The sequence below is a fragment of the Anas acuta genome, chromosome 3 (assembly GCF_963932015.1).
Source record: "Anas acuta chromosome 3, bAnaAcu1.1, whole genome shotgun sequence".
In the NCBI taxonomy this organism is placed as follows: Eukaryota; Metazoa; Chordata; class Aves; order Anseriformes; family Anatidae; genus Anas; species Anas acuta.
Window position 1 is genome coordinate 4492336 of NC_088981.1, and position 17996 is coordinate 4510331.

At 39.1% G+C, this 17996-nt stretch overlaps 1 protein-coding gene across 3 annotated transcripts in view; it reads right to left on the reverse strand.

The window, feature by feature from the left end:
- The window catches only part of PUS10 (pseudouridine synthase 10), a 34663-nt gene that overhangs the window by 10027 nt on the left and 6640 nt on the right, over window positions 1-17996 (reverse strand). For all 3 annotated transcript variants that reach the window (XM_068675371.1, XM_068675372.1, XM_068675373.1), the window contains exons 5-10: window positions 12379-12413; window positions 9918-10029; window positions 8221-8282; window positions 5613-5658; window positions 3341-3405; window positions 2342-2427 (exon numbers count right to left, since the gene is read on the reverse strand). In XM_068675371.1, the coding sequence (XP_068531472.1) occupies window positions 2342-2427; window positions 3341-3405; window positions 5613-5658; window positions 8221-8282; window positions 9918-10029; window positions 12379-12413 (406 nt within the window). The remainder of the gene's footprint in view (window positions 1-2341; window positions 2428-3340; window positions 3406-5612; window positions 5659-8220; window positions 8283-9917; window positions 10030-12378; window positions 12414-17996) is intronic.

The following is a 17996-nucleotide window of genomic DNA, read 5'->3' on the forward strand; positions in this document are numbered from 1 at the left end:
TCAAACCCTCAGGTATGAGAAGCATATGAACAAAACTGTACAAAGACTAACACAACTGAGAAGGAAAAAACAGAGATCCAAGTATCCAGTCTGAGGCAACTTAGTTCTGAATAATTATTCTTTGAATCAGAGCACGGTATCGAGCCGATTTCCTCCAAGCCGAACTAGTGTTTTTTATAAAAATAAATAAATAAATGAAATCAGTATTATATATTGTGGTATAGCTTGATACACCCTCACTAGATAAACAGGATATGTATATATATACAAATATCTATATATGTGCTTGTTCACCAATCTATGTATGTCCTAAGTAAACAAGTTCCCCCACATCCTTCTGTCAAATAGTTCAGGTTTCAATCCAAGTTCTGCCTTGTCTGAATGTTTAACAGAAGAAACCCAAACTAAAATGCTTTGGCTTGTTACAAGGAAAACCACGCTAGCAAAATACCTCAATAATAAACCAGTGCAAATTTCAAGAACCTTGGAACATTGCTATGCAAACAGATTGCCATCCTCTGACTGATTCCAGTCCTACTCTGGTATTATGTCATGCTTGCACGCGACGCAAGGGCTGCTACAACCAAGAACGAGCCTGACACAGACGACCAAGATGAGCTTTCTTGCTGACAGGTTTTATAAGTGAAAATATGCACAAAACAGGGAGCTCATTCAAAAAGAACGAGCAACCCCCCTGCACTAACACATTCCAAACTGAAACCCTGCATTTATGAAACAAAAAAAGGAGTTCAAAGTAGCTGTGCATATGGTACCTGTGTCTTTGTCATCTCCATTTTTTTGGCTTTCAGTATCATACTTTCCTATTTCTAACAACACTTCCTTCCTGCATTTTGATCTGCAGAAAAACCCACACAAACAAATGGGGAAACTGACTAATACTGTTTCGATGGGGCAAATAATGAAAGTACTATGAATAACCATTCAGAAGTCAGCTTCACATTGCTAAATTCTCTCTCCATAAAATGGAAATAGGAAAATAACACATTTTTTTTCTTTCAACTCCCCATTCTAATAATTTTAGCTTTTGATCTGAGCCAGAGTGGGTAAAAAAACACAGGTATTTCTCAATTTGACAGCTTCTCCTGAACACTTAAAAAAGAGTAGCAGAGGGAAGGGATCAGTAAATACCGAAGGTAAGGTCAAGAGGGTGACACAAACTCTGAAATTGTGCTTACAAATTAAGATCCAAATCTCAATTAAACTGCTGTAATAGCAAAAACAAAACAAACAAACAAACAAAAAACTGCACTGTATTCAAGAAATTCTTCTGGATTTTCTTTATAAATTAGAGATAACATAGGGTTGTGGTTTTTTTGTTTGTTTGGAATACCACCACTACCCCAAAAAAAAACACAAAACAAACAAACAAAAAACCATCCCAATCTGTAAGTTACAAAACACAAAAACAAAATTCAATTCAATCACATGCAGAAAACTGACTATGTCTTTCTACATACATGATAAAACCACCCAACAAAACAGAGTGTTTGGAAAAGGCTAAAAGAAATCAGGTATCTTGGTTTCATGAAAATATATATTTAACTGTCTAATTGGTCATTAAAAATAAGAAACAGATATATAGAGAACACCAACTAGCCTGCCATGAGAATATTCAATTTCACATTTTTTTCTTTTCATTTGAAGTTTTCCTTTACTCAGGATTTTTACCCTCCTTTTAAACATAGCATATAGGCTTATAATTGTATTTTTTAATAGTCTGTGTATAATTAAGTATGTGGTTGTTTATACACAGGCCTGGGGAAGGTTAGATACACTTGTAGGCAACGACAGAAAAGTCTGTAGAATCACCTCAACGCAGGGACATCAAATGTTGTTGCACTACCTGTCTTACCCAATTATTCCAGATGTTACCTTGGGTTGGAGGGGGCTAAGATTTCCAAAATTTCACTTTTAATTAATTTCATGAAGATCAACAGTTTTGGCTGAAGTAATATGCAGATAAATCCAGATGGTGAACACTGCTAAATCCAACTCAAAATCCCAGCAAAGGAACAGCACAGCACTGCTGACAGCTTATCTAGTGAAGAAATGCCTTTCCCAAACCATGCACTCATCGTGAGGGGCTGTACTGCAACTGCAGCATTTGCAGGGATAAGGGTTATCCCAAGGAGACAGGAAGCAAGACCAATATAATTTCTTCCCCTTTCCAAGTCCACCCTTAGATAGAGCTTGATTTAATTCTTTGCTCCTTATAAGTAATTACAGGAGTCAACAGATAGCAAGAGTCTCCTGGCTCTCGTGGCAGCATTACAAAGTTACGCTTAAGACAACAGAGCAGCAAATAAATGGATCACTTTACCAGCCACAAAAACTGCACCATTATTGCACTGAATTTCCAGTGCAACGCAGAGGTTCTTTGGTGAACACGGGGGACACGGAAAATGCCTGTAAAAGAAAGATAGAGAAAAACTAGTAATACCAGAACATAACAGAGCATCACCCTGGTAATAATGGCATGGAAAACAATGGCTTCAGGTACTAAAAACACAGCTACAGTATAAATTCAGTATTCACATTAATAGCTGGAACAGCAAGAGATGAATAAAGAAAAGAGCTGTGAAGATTTAGTGCATTTAAACATTGTGAACTACTGAGAAAATGTTTACTGATGTCTTCCTACTGCTTGTGTTTTTGCTGCTTGCTTGTTCCTCTATTTTAACCATATTACACTGTCTGGTGTTTTCTTAAAGCTCAACCCACCCCTACCATTTTGGAAATATGGGAAAAATGTCGTTCTTGTAAAGAGAAGTTTGCCTTACAGACTCAGGTTCATAATACAGGTGGAAGTTCCATGATTTCTCAATCTCTCCTGTGGTTTTGAGGATGCACATGAAGATTTGTTTCAATGTGTGAGATTGGCAATACTGCAATAAGCTGCTTTCACTTCCAACCATTCTAAACCCCATGCCAGCCCAGAGACTTGCAGTGACGCACTGCCGGCAGCACCGAGCAGAACTGCAACTCCCTGACCTACAGCTGCTCTTCTGTGGTGCTCCTGGGATACTAAAACAATGAAGCAATATTACTGATGGGAAGAAGACCATCGTTTGCATCGTTTGTCCAATTTTCCATCTCCTGTGGCTTAATTCAAGCATTTTAACATTGCTTTAACTAAAAAATCAAGAATTATATTTTATTATCAGAAAATGCAACACATTTCAAATAATAAACTAGCGGAATTTAAACAATTAGTTCTTTTATAGTCATCTTACTACCACTTACCCACCTAATATTTTCCTCCCCATCCTAATTCTATACAAAAGAACAATACTAAGAACTAGTTTCAGTATATACTTACTTGAGAAAATCCTCTTCTTTTATCTTCTCTAAGGCTTTCATAACTGCCATTCTAGTGAAAACAGACTGCACAGTGAAATAAAAAATGAGTCAAGAAGAGAAGTTAAGAAAGGATATGCCTAAAAAAGAAAGAAACCCTAAAACACACACACGAGACACTTCTCACAATACATTTTTTTCACTTATGTTTTATGTTTTCTTATACCTACAAACTCTGTATCAGCGAGAGCTCCCTGTGACCTTAAACCTTAACAGGGCAACAAAGAGCAACAAGTAATTTTGCCTAAATATATCCAAATAGCTTTACTCACAACATGAAAACAATATAATTAGTGCAGCTTACAGATCAGAACATAATGATTATTGTTGTACACTTATATGCTCGGGGTTTTGTGGAGTTGGGTCTTGAAATCCCCCGGGGATGGAGCCTGCAAACCCTCCCTGGAGGTAGCCTGCTCCACTGTCTGACTGTCCTCATGGTGAAGTTTTTTTCTTGCATCTACTTTGAACCTCTCATTTCACCTTATGGCCACTGTTTCTCCATCTTCTACCATGCACTGTGCTGCTTCCCAACCTGGCAGTCCCCAGTCCGTGTTGCTGACAGAGTTTAATCCATCCCAGGTGTCAGACTGTGTGTTTGATGCTGCCAAATTTCATACGGCTTGCATCAGCCCGTTCCTTCAGCCTGCCTACAGCTGCGCCCTCAGGTGTATCTAACAGTCCTTCCAATTTATTGTCATCAGCAAACTCGATGAGAATAGACTCTACAGTCTCCTCCAGGTTTTTATAAAGATGCTCAAAAGGAGGGATCCCAGGACAAACTCCTGCAGTACTCCACTATCACAGGCATCCAGATAGAGTATGACACCCAGTAACCACTACCCTTTAAGCCCACTCACATGGATTATTACCCATCTAGCTGTCCACCCATCCAGACCGTTAAGTCTAAACGCTTCAGGAAGAGCACTGGTACATGGAAAGGAACTGAAAAGTCATGTTTTCATTCAGCTTCAGGACTTGGAAAAACAGTGAAAAATACTGAATTGCTGTTTGGGGTGATTCAAGTCCTTGCTCTGATGATCCAGGACATCCTGGATGCCTTCAGGAAAGTTGCTGCTTCTCTACCTAAGCATAAACTAGAGATAAAGTACAGATAAAAGTACCTTCCTTCCTCACAGGACAGCTGAGCTGGAAAACCTTTAAAGTAACAGTATGTTTAAATTGTCATCTACAGTAGATGACAATTTTTTACTCAGGATCCAGCTTTTATACCATTTCTGATTAACACAGCCCTTGATGCTAGCTTCAAGCACAGCTTCTTTGTAAGGATGAGCCTCTGATGGCTCTTCAGAGGCTGTATTTCTTCCTTTAGATTCCCCTACATCTTGTTGCCTGCATGGTTTCAACAGCTAGGCCCTGCTGGTTCAGCTCCTTACGGGGGGTTTCCCCCCTTTTAAAGGAAAGCCATGCAGCAAGCAGTGAGTTATGACAATACAATACTTCCAAAAAAAGACTTGTGTGTATTCCATGTCAGGTGGAGTACAGCAGGCAGAATTCCAGGGTCAGACTGCTTCCACCAAAAGTCGGCAGACTGTTCACCAGAAAGAACAAAAGGCCTCTCATAGGCTGCTGACAGAAGTTACCTGTTCTCCCTCGCATCACACCCACCATCCTACTCCTATCAGCTTATCTCCAACTGCTTTTTATTCTTACACCCCCTCTTTTCTCTCAATGATTGTGTGTGCTCAGGGTATGCAACGAGTGGCAAGGTCCCTTTTCTTTCTTCCCCTGCTCCAGAAGTAGACAGGATAAAACCACCCTGGATGTACCGTGTCTTTCATTCAGATCAGAGGACGTGAAAACTCTGGTGTGATCATTCTCTTTCAGCTGCGGAGTCTCCTCTTCACAATGTGACTTATCTGAACTGAGAGCTTGAGGACCGTATTTTATGCTACTTTTAAAGCATGAGAATCAAATTCTTACATCTGAAGGGATGTATTTACAGAGAACAGTCCTAAAAGTATTCCTTTGGACAATCTGGAAAATTAATGAGCTAAAGAAAAGCAACAAGGTCGTAGTTCTCCTAAGAAAAGAAATGTTAAGCGAATAAAAGGAGATGACTTTATTTTCAGACAACGGAAAATTCTGGGACGTTTCTGATGAAGGAAGAACAGACATTAAACAGACTAAATACCCAGGTAAGTTATTCACTGTAGTTACAGCTGTGAAAGTTTGGATGTCAGAAAGAAAATATAACAATGATGAGATCCTACCTGTTTGTTTTTTGCTGGCTTGAAACAATCCGGACAGGATGTGGCTCTGAATAGAGAGATGAAAATTAGCTGCTACTCTTACAGAAAAAGCAAAAAACAAACAAAACAAAAAATCAGGGACAGACAAGCATAGCATGTAAATGGTCTTTGTATCCCAGTATGCCCAGCATCTCACTTCCACAGTTTAGCACAGACCAGATTTTTAAATCAATTCTATCCTAAGCCACAAATGGTGTGCATTGCCTGACCTAGAGATAAATCACAAAGCTGTGTAAGCTTGTCTTGCTCTGACCAACACTAATGTTCCTCAGTTTTGAGATGGGATGGAAAAGCACACGAGAAGTTTATCTTTCAGTCCTTTTCAACCCTTCTCAATAAATGTTATGATCAATTTTTAAGTTCTGCTCAAGGTATGCTGACATCTTGAAATCTGTATTTCCTGCTCTTAGACAATGTACGCTGCAAAATTAAACATATCCAAGCCAGGGACACAAATTGCTGCTTCTGGATAGGAAAATTCAGCTTACTACAGAAAAAAGTAACCCCAGGTATTTGATACTATTTGTGTTTTGCCCCTTCAAAAGGAAACTATTGGTTGCTTCACAAAAGTGAAAGCAGAGTCAGTGAAACATTTTTTCTGAGTACTGTAAAGGAAATTATTGTTCCTATTAGTGGATTTCTGTGTATGCAGTAAGAGATGGTTTCTAGCCTCCAACACAGTTTATCAATTCTTGCCGGTGCTTTTCAACACTTTTATAACTACTGTAGACTATAAAGAAGTAGGTCTGACCTCTTGCAGTTTCTGTACAGGCAGCCTTCCTGGTCAGTTGTGACACAAAGCATCACAAATCCCCTCTTTCAGAATTTAAATATAAATCTCCAAATATAAACTAACAAGAGCCAATTTGACCTTCCACATCAAACCAAGAGTCATTTTGGCACACATACCTACGCACGATTCTGTAAAAACAGCTCACAAGAGGAGAAATTGCAGATGTCATACTTGGAAATCCCTTCCAAAAGCACACTTGGAGCTGGGAGAACTTCTCCAGGCTGAGTCAAGGTCTTAATTTTGCTTCCATACAACTGTCATTACTAAAGCTCTGACAATTACCAAATTTCTCTGTTTACACTGAAATTAAAACATTGCCCCAGACATGTCCAGAGCCGACCTTCCACGTATGGAGAATGTCCTGACACCTGAGAAGCTACCACAAAATTAAGTTAGGGACTGTGTTGTTACTTCAGAAGAACATCCAAAATCTCAACGGCTGTTTAAGTATGCCCCAAAGAGAAGGCAAATAAAGGGATATTGTCAAGACACATGGAATAGACCTGAGTAGCTGGAATGTGGAACATAAATTCTTTACAATTTTCCCTTCTACAGCTATTCCTCTTGGAGCACCAACGCTGGCATCACAACATGCTCAGCATCAACATTTTTGGAAGGTCATAAAAAAAGTACTGGGAAGATGAGATGAAAATAAGAGCTGCCATGTTTCAGAGGAAAGAAGAGCACTACAGGACATGAGAACTGATCAAGTAAAATTAAGTAAATAAGAACACAGGTATGCTGGGAACTTTTGAGTTTTTGTAGGAATGTGGGTAAAAATGCAGTTTGGCTCTAATACTTTTACATTTGCCCGGTCTTTAAGATGCTGGAAAGGAAAGAAATTCAGCAAATGCTGATAATACTTTGTTCCTAATACTAGGTCTGCCACTGAGTATGCAGTTGTGGAAAACTAAGAAGGTGGCAGACGGGGCACTCACAAATTGCCAGAAGAGGTACAACGAGGGAAATCATTAAGGGCTGCAAAGGAAATATCTCGTCTCCAAGGATGAAGTCACTACACAACGCAGAAACCAGAAGCTCTGTGAGGAGCCTCTGTCTCTGTTAGGATTTAACTTGTCGTAGGAGCACAAGTGATGACACTGAGTGAAACTCAACTTTTCCAGGAAGCATCAGCAAACAGGAAGAGCAAACCTAATTATCCAGAATATACTACTGCCAAATTTTGAGAAATCAGATTCAACGGTAGCTAAATTCACAGAAATATTTTGCTTCTTTGTGTTAAAGAAGGATTTATACAGCAAATGCTCTGTTGGGCCAGGACAAAGATTGTCTGTGGTGGCCAGGGAACTTCTGTTTGTTTTAATCAAGCAGCTAATTTGGACGAACCCACTTCTAAACCTTCCCTCCTCCCATCCATGAGCAGGATGAGAACAGGAAAACCTAGACATGACCTCAAAAAGATTCCCCCACCCTCAACTATGTGTTTTGAGTTTATTTTTTTGAAATGATACAGCCATGTTGAGGAGGGTGAAGAGTTTGAAAAGGGCTGAAATTCTACAACTTTTTCCAAATGTTATCCTTCCAGTCCAAATCAAAATTCTGGATGATTTTGTTTATTGGCTTTAAAGCACAGAATTAACCAGACAGAGGTGGCATAACTTTAAGCTTTGCAGCTCTATCTGAATATGAGGGAGTTTAAATGCAGGGCCCATTCGAGTTTATAAACACTGCATATTCTCATCTGTAGCAAATCCAAACCAACAAAGTTGCACAATATTTAGATAAAGATCTTTTGTTATTTATATCAAAACTTACAGGAAACGGCACTCCTCATCTGTTTCTGGGTGAGCAAAGACCACGCTAACTTCAAACAAACTCTAAATTAAAAAAAAAAAAAGGTGGGGGTGGTAATACTTTGTTAAACAAACCAGGAGGATATTCTCAAGCATACTTATTGTAATACTAGGAAAATAGTAAAGAGGTAGGCAAAAGAAAAAGTAATCCACTTATTCTACAACACAGTCTAAAGAAAGACATTAAAACTTGTGCCATAATGGCATTTGCATTTCTGAAGTACCCAAAGATGATCTCAGAGCACTTCAATAACATGAGTGACCTACACATCATAGATACTGGCCCCATTTTGCACAGGGGGAATTGAGTCAGAGACAGTATATGCTCAAAGCCTATTACGGTCACTAAACTTAACACACCTTCTGGGAGAGCAGTGCCTAGCGTGGAATAAAGATAAAAACCCTGTAGTAGTCACCACTGAAGAATTTTGTCAGGGGCTTCGTTTGCAATGACTGGATGGCCTTGGGGCAAAGAAAGGCAACATGTCCTAGTGGATTGACAGCTAGACTAGAAACTCCAGTGTAATCTCAATTCTACCCCCAATTCCCTCTTTGGCCTTGGGCAAACAACACTCATTACTTCTGTTATTCAGATACCAGTATACCTCAAGAGGGCTATTGAAAAGATTGGCTAATATTCAAGTGGCTTGTAGATAAAGGGTACTACACAAGTAACTTTTATGGTACAATGGTGTCTGAAGTGGCTCAGTGCCTAAGTGTTGTAAAGCTTTTGCTAACTCAGTATGTAAGAAGTTTCTTTCTTCTTGGATCATCTTCAGGGTGACTGAGTGATTCTCTCTTCACTAAGACAAAAGGGATGCTTTCAATTAGCACTCCTGGGAAAAGACAATCTGTAATTACTACGGAAGTTGACAAATCAACTTAACGACTGAGACTAGTCCTGGGGTCAGTCCTGTGGCTGATGACAAGTAAAAACTACAGACTGCTTTGTCTTCAGCAGGATTTTCAGACATGTTTGCAGAGATTTTACAGTCAAGATGATGGTGTTTCTGAATTTTCCTGATAACTTCCGAATTTCACATGTGGTCAATGTTTTTCAGAAACATTTTAGGGATGTTAGTCAGAACCTGAAAGTTGAAAATACAGTTTGAGAAAACATTCCTATTGCCTGTTTACTAGTACTGCAGGTTCCAACATGCCTATCTCTAGCAGTCATTAAAGTCAACAAGGACCAGTCTTCCCTCCTTTAGCATGTTTCAGAAATATATTCCACAGTATTTAACATGCAAGTAACCTGAAAAATTTATCTCACAAAGCGGTAAAAGTGTTGGCAGTAATAGGAGAGCAAAGAAGGAATATATAAGCATTGCTTGGTCTCCAAAAACCAAAGATCCTGGAAAAGTCTCATTTGTAAAAGGAGGGTGGCAGCCCAAGAGCAAGAGATTTAGCAGAAGACTGCAGTGGTCCCAGTATACTCAGTGATCTCTGTGTATAAAAATGGAAGTTGAACCCTTTGGTGTTGAGACTTGGGGATCTCATGTTAAAAGAACTCCCCCACTCTCCTTCCCCCCTACAGTGAATATAAAAGCAGTGCAACTTGTTTATCTATTAATGATAAAAATTGTATACATATATATATTTCTATCTATCTATACACGTACACACACAAAAGAAAGTGCTTTTTTATTTATACGATACCTTTCCATCAGCGGGAACACCCAACTCCTCCGACAACTGGGGATGAATAATCCACTTGTAAGCTTCTTTCAGTTGAACGATGTCATCCTTTGCCAAGGAAAGGCCCAGTTTTCTGAATCACATACATAAAGAAATAATAACTCGCACAGGAGTCTGTCAAAGATAGATACATGACATATGATATTTCTAGACAGAATTAAGTAGCTTGTCCAAGGTAAACAAGCAGTGTACAAATGAAATGGACTAACACACTAAGCGTACAGATCACAGCATGAAAGAATGAAAGGCTGCTCCAATACCTCCTGTAACAGCAGTGAAGCTTTGTACTGAATTAATAAAAAAGGCGTTGAGGAAACATTAAGGCCAAACAGGGATTCCAGGTAAGATGCTTCACAGTAAGCACATACACACATGTGGATGCTACACAGCATGATAAGTCATACCATGTCATTTAAAGCAAACCCCAATTCTCAAAAATCACTTTTTGTTTCTTTTTTTCCAACCAGATCAGTGAGACCATCAGCTCTCCAGGTGGTCACATAAGCACTTATGTTAACACAAGAAAGACAGAAGGTACATGCAGATGGAGCCAGGATACTTCTGATAGTAAATCAACATCTAGTTCAGCTTAAGTAAACTGAGTATCCGGATCCTGCAGGGCAGCACCTGTGCTATTTGCTAAGGAGCCTCTTGTCCAGGTTCCAGCCAAAGTGATGTCTTGCTTTGCCCCGTTTCTATTTGCCAGTGTTTCTTTCATTAACAATTTAAAAACAGATTATGTTTCTTCCTGTCCGAGAGAACATGCACTGAGGAAACTCATGCCAGAGTTTCATGGTAGATCAACAGTTGCAAAAGCCTTTCTAGAGTCTACACAAAGAAAAGCTTAGGAAGAGATGTGCAAAAAAAAATAATTCTTTGTTGTAAACAAACAAAAAACCACCTTCTGTAAGGCTTATTTTTTATTGTTAAAAGGACGAATCAGTCCTTCATTAAAGGAGGGCATGAACTCCAGTGGACACAAATTCCTAAGGGGAAAATTCCAGGTGAAAACCTCAGCTGAACTTGCTGGGATCTGACTCTGTAGGTACAAAACCAGGCCTTTACCACTCCATCTTCGCCCATGCAGAGGGAAGTTAAAAGAAGCAGATGCCTGTAAGAATGCCAGCATGTGATTTCAAACCCCTTGCTTATGACCTGCCAAAGCAAAGCACATGTCCTCCTATACAAATGGCACCAATGGCTACTCAGGCAAGATGTGCCTTCTACAAGCTAATCGCCTCTCAAGCAATTTAATGAAACAATGACTTTTAAATTAGTCTCAAAGTAGGAAGTGATTCATCAACTTTTACTCTGGCTTTCTATAAATATCTTGAAACTGTACTTCCACTCAGGATGGCTTCCACCAAAGAATAATCCAGTATCTTCAACTAACTTTGAGACAAGTGAATTTATTTTCTCTTGTCAACAAAGCCAGCCTATCCATGCAAAATGGCTCTACGTGTTCTCATTTGGCCAGGAATGGGAGTGTCCCACAGTAGAAAAAAAAAAAAATCACTCATTTATTTCAAAACACCGAGGGTAAAAAGCAGAGTCAAAACTAACTTGTTCTTACCACACTAACATCTTTCTGCTACCACAACTGACTTTTCACCATTATCTGACTAAAAATGTTCAGTCACTATTAATGTAAGCTAAACATGATATGGTGGCAAAACAAAGAGGTCCATATTTCATTACATCGTCAGTGTACGGAACAATTCTGGCTCACAGGTGGCATTATGGGACCTCTTGGGACCATTGACTGGAAGCTGTACAGTTATATAGACAGCCTGCACTCCAAGCTGAAATGCCATGTCCCAGCTATAACCACACCACACAAGGCAAATGAGGTAAGAAACCTCAATTAAGGTTAAACCGGGATACAAAACAAACCCCAGGTGCCATCTTATCCTTTGTGAGCATTGTGTAAACTGAACAATAGGATCATAACAAGACATCATCTTCTTGTCTGCACAATGTTTTATACAGACAAATGGTGAAGACTTGTCAGACAGACGACAAGATGCAGCAAGACGACAAGCTGCAGATGATTTAAAAAAAAAATAATTAAAAAAAATGACAGCATATCCTAATTCTGAATTTCCTTCTGATTAGCTTTAAACATACAAAATAAGTTAAAATCTGAGCCAAGAATATAGGAAGTGCTTCGACATGTTCCACAATGTTAGCAGAAGCACCTTTATATGAAAGTAACTGTCTTGATCTTGAAAATACAGTATTAATTCATTAATTGCTCAAAAATTTTTATTAACGTACATATCTCAGCAGGTCCATTGCATTAAGTGGTTTCTCATTTCTGCTATGCTGGAAAAAAGTTATAGTAAGAGTATCTCTCCTTTCTCTCAATCTGGGGGACTCACTAGTAGATGTGATGTGAGAGTTGCCAAAAGAAATTACTCACCCCATTTCCTGTTTTACCAGCAGCCAAGCAGCACGCTATATGTCACCAGCCATGCCCAGGAAGAAGAGAAAGAAAAAAAAAAATGCAGCTGAAATTAAGGTTCAAAATTCCAACTTTTTGAGACTGCTAGCAGAATTAAAACAAAAACAAAAACAAAAAAATAATAATCAGAACAATAAGGAAGTATTATAATTTTAATTTAGCTTTTATTTAGGAGTTGAAGGTCAGAGTTGGTGTTTGTTCTTCCCTCTACGTAGTGACCAAAAGACCCCTGCTCTGCATGTGTGAGCTGTTTCTTACTCTGTTATTCATTCTTCCATCACCAGACTCACAGAAACACAGGTAGGCTTTTGGGAAATGGACAACTGAATCAACTTTCCATCACATCAATCAGAAGCTTGACGTATCTTTAACATATCTAAAAAAAGAGTTGATTATATGGCAGAAAGAGGGTCTTCATGGGAGACAGCCTCTCCAAGTAACTTCTAGCAGTTCCTCAGACAATCTGACAGACAGAGAACTCTAGACATCAAAAAGCTGATAGTCAAAGGAAAAGACTTGAAGTGATTTTTTTTCTTTTTGCCTGTTATGCTATGCTAAATTTTCTTGTTTCTCAAATATTTTGATATTTCCCTCTTCCACTTGCAGATTTTTAATGTGCTGGTTAAAACAATCCTGCCAAAGCTAGGGTGTCATATTATTCTGTTCCATAACCCTTTGAAAAGGCTCTCACTTTTACACACTCCTCCCTCTACATCTCTATTTATCACATCTGAAGTTTCACCCTACATTTTGAAGGAACAAGTGTATATGGCATATGATGTCAAATGCAGAAGCCCCCACCACACACTTCTTTTTTTTTTTTTTTTTTTTTTCCAGAACAACTCTTGAATTTGAGAAATAATTGAAGATACACAGGCAAAGCTTAAAGTTGTGCTGATATTCTGATCACAGCATTTACATACACTGGAGGTTTAAATCCTGAACACACAAAAAGCTAAGGACTGGTTTTGTTTTACATGGGCAAACAATTAGGTTTCTCTTGCTGATAACACTAGCTCCACACTAAGAAAAAACCACCCACTTTTAAAATGTTCCTAGTGACACAGAATCTACTTGTATATCTGGCTAAACTTAAAACGAATTAATATTCCTGAGTACTAATGAGCGTTCAGTCTGCTGCTGGAGAGACCTGGGAAGTGACACAAAAGAGAATGGGAAATCCCAGCTCCCTGAAACTGCATACATTTCTGAGACATCAGTTTGCAAACTGACAACGAAGTCACCTCAAATCCCACCTAGCTTTAAAAACAGAACAGGCTGCATTAAAAGCAGTTTGAAACTTGTTATTAACACTATAACTAGAAAGAGACTCTGACAGCCTAAGTCAAGTGCAACTAGCAGTTATCTGCCATACAGAGAAATTAAAAAAGGCATCTGAATGGATGCTACTTGAAAACTGGTTTGGCATATTATTAAAAAAAACATCTAATACAGTTAGCATCCATTACAAAAAAACACGAAATAAATGACACACTTGGTCTTAAGACAATCACGAACCCTTTCCCTGAGGACTGCCCCTCATTTAAAGCTCAGCACTCAGTCAAGCAGTCACAGGCTGAATATGGAAAAGCTACAGAACAGATGAAATGCTACTAGAAACCTGAAGAAGCTGTTGGTACAAATGCTGGAATTCACTAACAATTACTTATTACACAGCATACCTAGGAAAGGCTAGCGGATCTGATCTGAGAATCTTGAGCAGATTCCACCTTGAATTCTCCTTTCCGTTTTTTCTCTTTTTCTCCCAGCTGCCCCTCTGTAGCTTTGTGCAAATCCTCCGTGAATGCCACCTTCGGCAGCTCCTGGTGTACTACTTTGAAGGGAGGTTCCAAGAAGCAATGTTTATCTTACATGAGAGACCAGAGGATAACTCAGGGACCTCAGGAGGTCTCTATCCAACCTTGTGCTTAAAACAGAATCAGCTATGTAATCAGACCAGGTTGCTCTGGGCTTTATCCAATTAGGTCTTGAAAACCTCCAGTAATGGAGACTGCCCCACTTCTCTGGACAACCCGCTGCAGTGCTGGATTGTCCTCAATCCTCAATTCGTGCATGGTAAATGCCCTCCTCTAGCAACCATATTTATGTAAAAAAAATAATAATCTAGCAGGCTCCTTTAACGTGGCACTGCCCAGGAACATCACTTAGATGTCACACCCACAACTGGAACTCAGCAGTACAAGAGTTAACAGTGGCTGAAACAAAGGTCAAAAGCAGAATTAAAATCACCAGTGGTAAGAAAGAACAATAGAAAGATACAAAAGTAAGCACAAGGGAGCATCAGCCAACAAATCAGTGAAACACTACCAGACCGGAACACAATTAAAAAGGACCAAGAAATTGAAGGCTTCCAAAGAACAGTGTTTATGCCAAAAGCTTCCAAAAGCATATCTTTCCCCAGCTTTGCTCTGGGGAGCTAGACATTTTAGAGGGGCATCTCTTTGCAGTCTCTCTCACTTCTCTTTGGACTCACATATTGATCCTACACGGTGATCCATTACTTCACTTTAGTAATTGTTCAGTGATCTAGGCTTTACATTTTATCTCTGCATGCGCCAACAGTGACTGCCACTCTCTGCACTGCAGTAAAAACATACTAACTGAATTATTAACCTGAAGTGCATTTAAGCAAAATTTTAAATTTGACCTCAAATGGCCTTTGTATTAGGTCTTGAGTTACTTTTGCCAGAAGTGATACTGGACACACGTACTCAGAAAACCTGTATCATTTCTATTTCAACAAAATGCCTATTATTGCAAGGGCCATTAATAAGAAAACAAAACAAAACAAACAAACAAACAAAAAAACAACTCGTTTGAAAACTTCCTACAACGAAGCAACAACATTCTCTGTTCTTCCTCTGCTAACAACCCCTGTGCCACTTTAAGACTGGTGTAACACTACTTAACTAATTGAACCAGTGCTGTTTATGCAGTCTGAATGCCTAAGTGTTCTCACTGTCCTCTGAATTCCAACGCCAAGCTGTTTGTCTTGAAACAACTACAATGGAAAATTAAAAAGAGCAGGTTTCAATCTGTGGACTCCAGAAAGGTGACTGCACAACCATATACACACATGCAATGTCCAAAACCGAGTCCCTACCTCTAAAACAGTGAAGATCACTGATCTACATTCTTCAGCATCTTAAATCCCTTCCCCGTCTTTCATTCTTCATATATGATATATATGGTGCTGTAAGAATAAAAACATCCTCCCCCTCTACCCCATTCTCTGTCAAAATAATTACTCTCTGTTGTCAAGGAAATAATGAAGAGGTTTGAAAACATGTATCGAACTTTTAGGAGCAGAGCCAGGATCACATCATCTTTTGGTTGAAATCCGAAGGAACCAGATCATGTATCACTTTTACATGCTGATAGAGGAACTCAATCAAAAAATGTCTATCATCCTTCCTTTGGTACATCTAAAAGAATGAGAAAAATCTTAAAAACAGTGCTAGAAATATTAAGGGGAAAGAGGGATGGTGGAGAGAGAATACAGACTTTGTTAGCAACGTGATCCACAAATCAGCACAGCACTGAACAAAATAAATATGGTTGTATTGATGGAATACTGTTTACTCAAATTCAGTGTGATTCATTACAGTGCATGTGTAGACAGTATGAGTAAGACTGCTTCACAAAATGCCATGAAGTATATTGTAATCTTGTTTGCATAATAACCCAGATAAAATCATAAATAAAAACAGTTTCCAATTGAATTTCCTTGAACATACATCTGAAGTAGAAAATATGACAACTGCAGAGCCAGGTCTAGAAATCTGCCTTTGACAAATGCCAATTTAAACAATCTCAAATTCCTTGATTTAAGGCACAATGAAGGTTTGGTACTCCGTCGGGTGGCTAATATCACTCCCTTTCCCTGTTTTACAGGGGCACAATTACAAACTAGAGAACACTTCTGCGTGTCAGAAAACCGACTGTGCTACAATAAGACCACAGGTCAAATCTCATCTCCCCTCTCCTGACTTCAAAAGTGAAAAGAAAATTAAAGAAATTACTTTTCCCCTTCAGTTAAGGCAAAACAATAGATTAGGGTACTGTGAGCACAGAAGCCAAAAGATCCCAAATTCCAAATCACATTCAACCAGTCCCTCTACTCCTGTGCCTTAATTCCCCTGCTCCGCTCTTTCCCAGCTGTATGCGAAGCAGGGGATCGGATCCCTCTACTTCATAATTACTTTATGTTTGTGAAGTGGTTTGAAAATGAAAAATGCTCATTACAGAGCTCAAGCCTGCAGGGCAATGCTTAACAGCAAACATATTTCTGAAATACACCAGCACAGGCACTATATTGATTACAAGCTGCAGGATATTATTCTAATGCTATCTGAGGAATCACAGTGGCAACTGTTGAAATACCATGTGCAATCCCAGCCACAGCGTTTTTTCTCCGTATTAGAAAAGAGCTTCGAGATGGGGAATTCCATGATGAGGTATACGCAGTCCTACAGGGAGTAATGACTACAGATGCTATTTGCATCAATGTCCTTGTAGCAAGTACCAGGATGATGGATCACAACTGAGACTACAGACACAGCTAACAGTTACCCTTTTGAAGGGCATGACTCACTTCAAATTCTAATATAGTTGTCTGACATAAACTTGGGACTCTTGTATTTATGATTTATTTTAATCAAACATCCTACTTGTAGGAAGAGGTGAGAGCTTCTTTGCATTACAGATACAAATGCTATGCAAATGTAAATTTTATGTCCCCCTATTCTTCAGCTCCTGTCCTACATTTTAGGCTTGGCAGGATGACAACCGTCATAATCAAAGTAGTTGGAGGTAATATTAAAAGGCAGTTTCTGATTTTTTTAAAGTAAGTCAGAGAAAATCTGTGTGTCATACAAAAGGTCAATGGGAGGGAGTCCGTCTTTGGGGTGTCCTTTTACAATAAAATTACATGTGTTCTTGTAGAGTGCAGCTCAAAGAATTAATAGCAAAATTTAACAAAAGAGCATCGTTTAAACACAACATTTCTTGAAACATGGCAACTTCTGTTACCTGCCGCTTTTTTGTAACTATAAAGCAGGAACTGTTTTCACCACTTAGTTTTTGAGGTGGTACATGGATAGGTGCTAAACAAAAAACCATGATTTTAAACGCGCTCTCTCTCATCACCACCATCAACCATTTTCACCTCTCCATTTGGAACACCGCTGCACAAACAGCTGCTTTAGCATTTGGCAAGACTGAAGGTGTGGAACAGAAAAGACAGCAGGAACCTCCTAACATAGACCTGCTTCCAGCTGAACTGAAACTGTTTCCAAAGAGAACATATTTTTAGAGCTTCCCACTCACTCATCTCATTCAACCTATTCATTTCTGGACCCACCCCGCAGCTTTTATTCCCTTTGTTGTACCAAGCACTGTAGCATTGTTTGTTTGCTTCAGCATAAGACCCAGAAACCTTACCTGGAGCAGATGGACAGCTTAACAATTACATCATCTCGCCGCTTTTATCAAACTAACAGTTTACTGCGCTTAGAAGACAAAGTTATTATAAAGTAATACATCTGGGTTTCTAC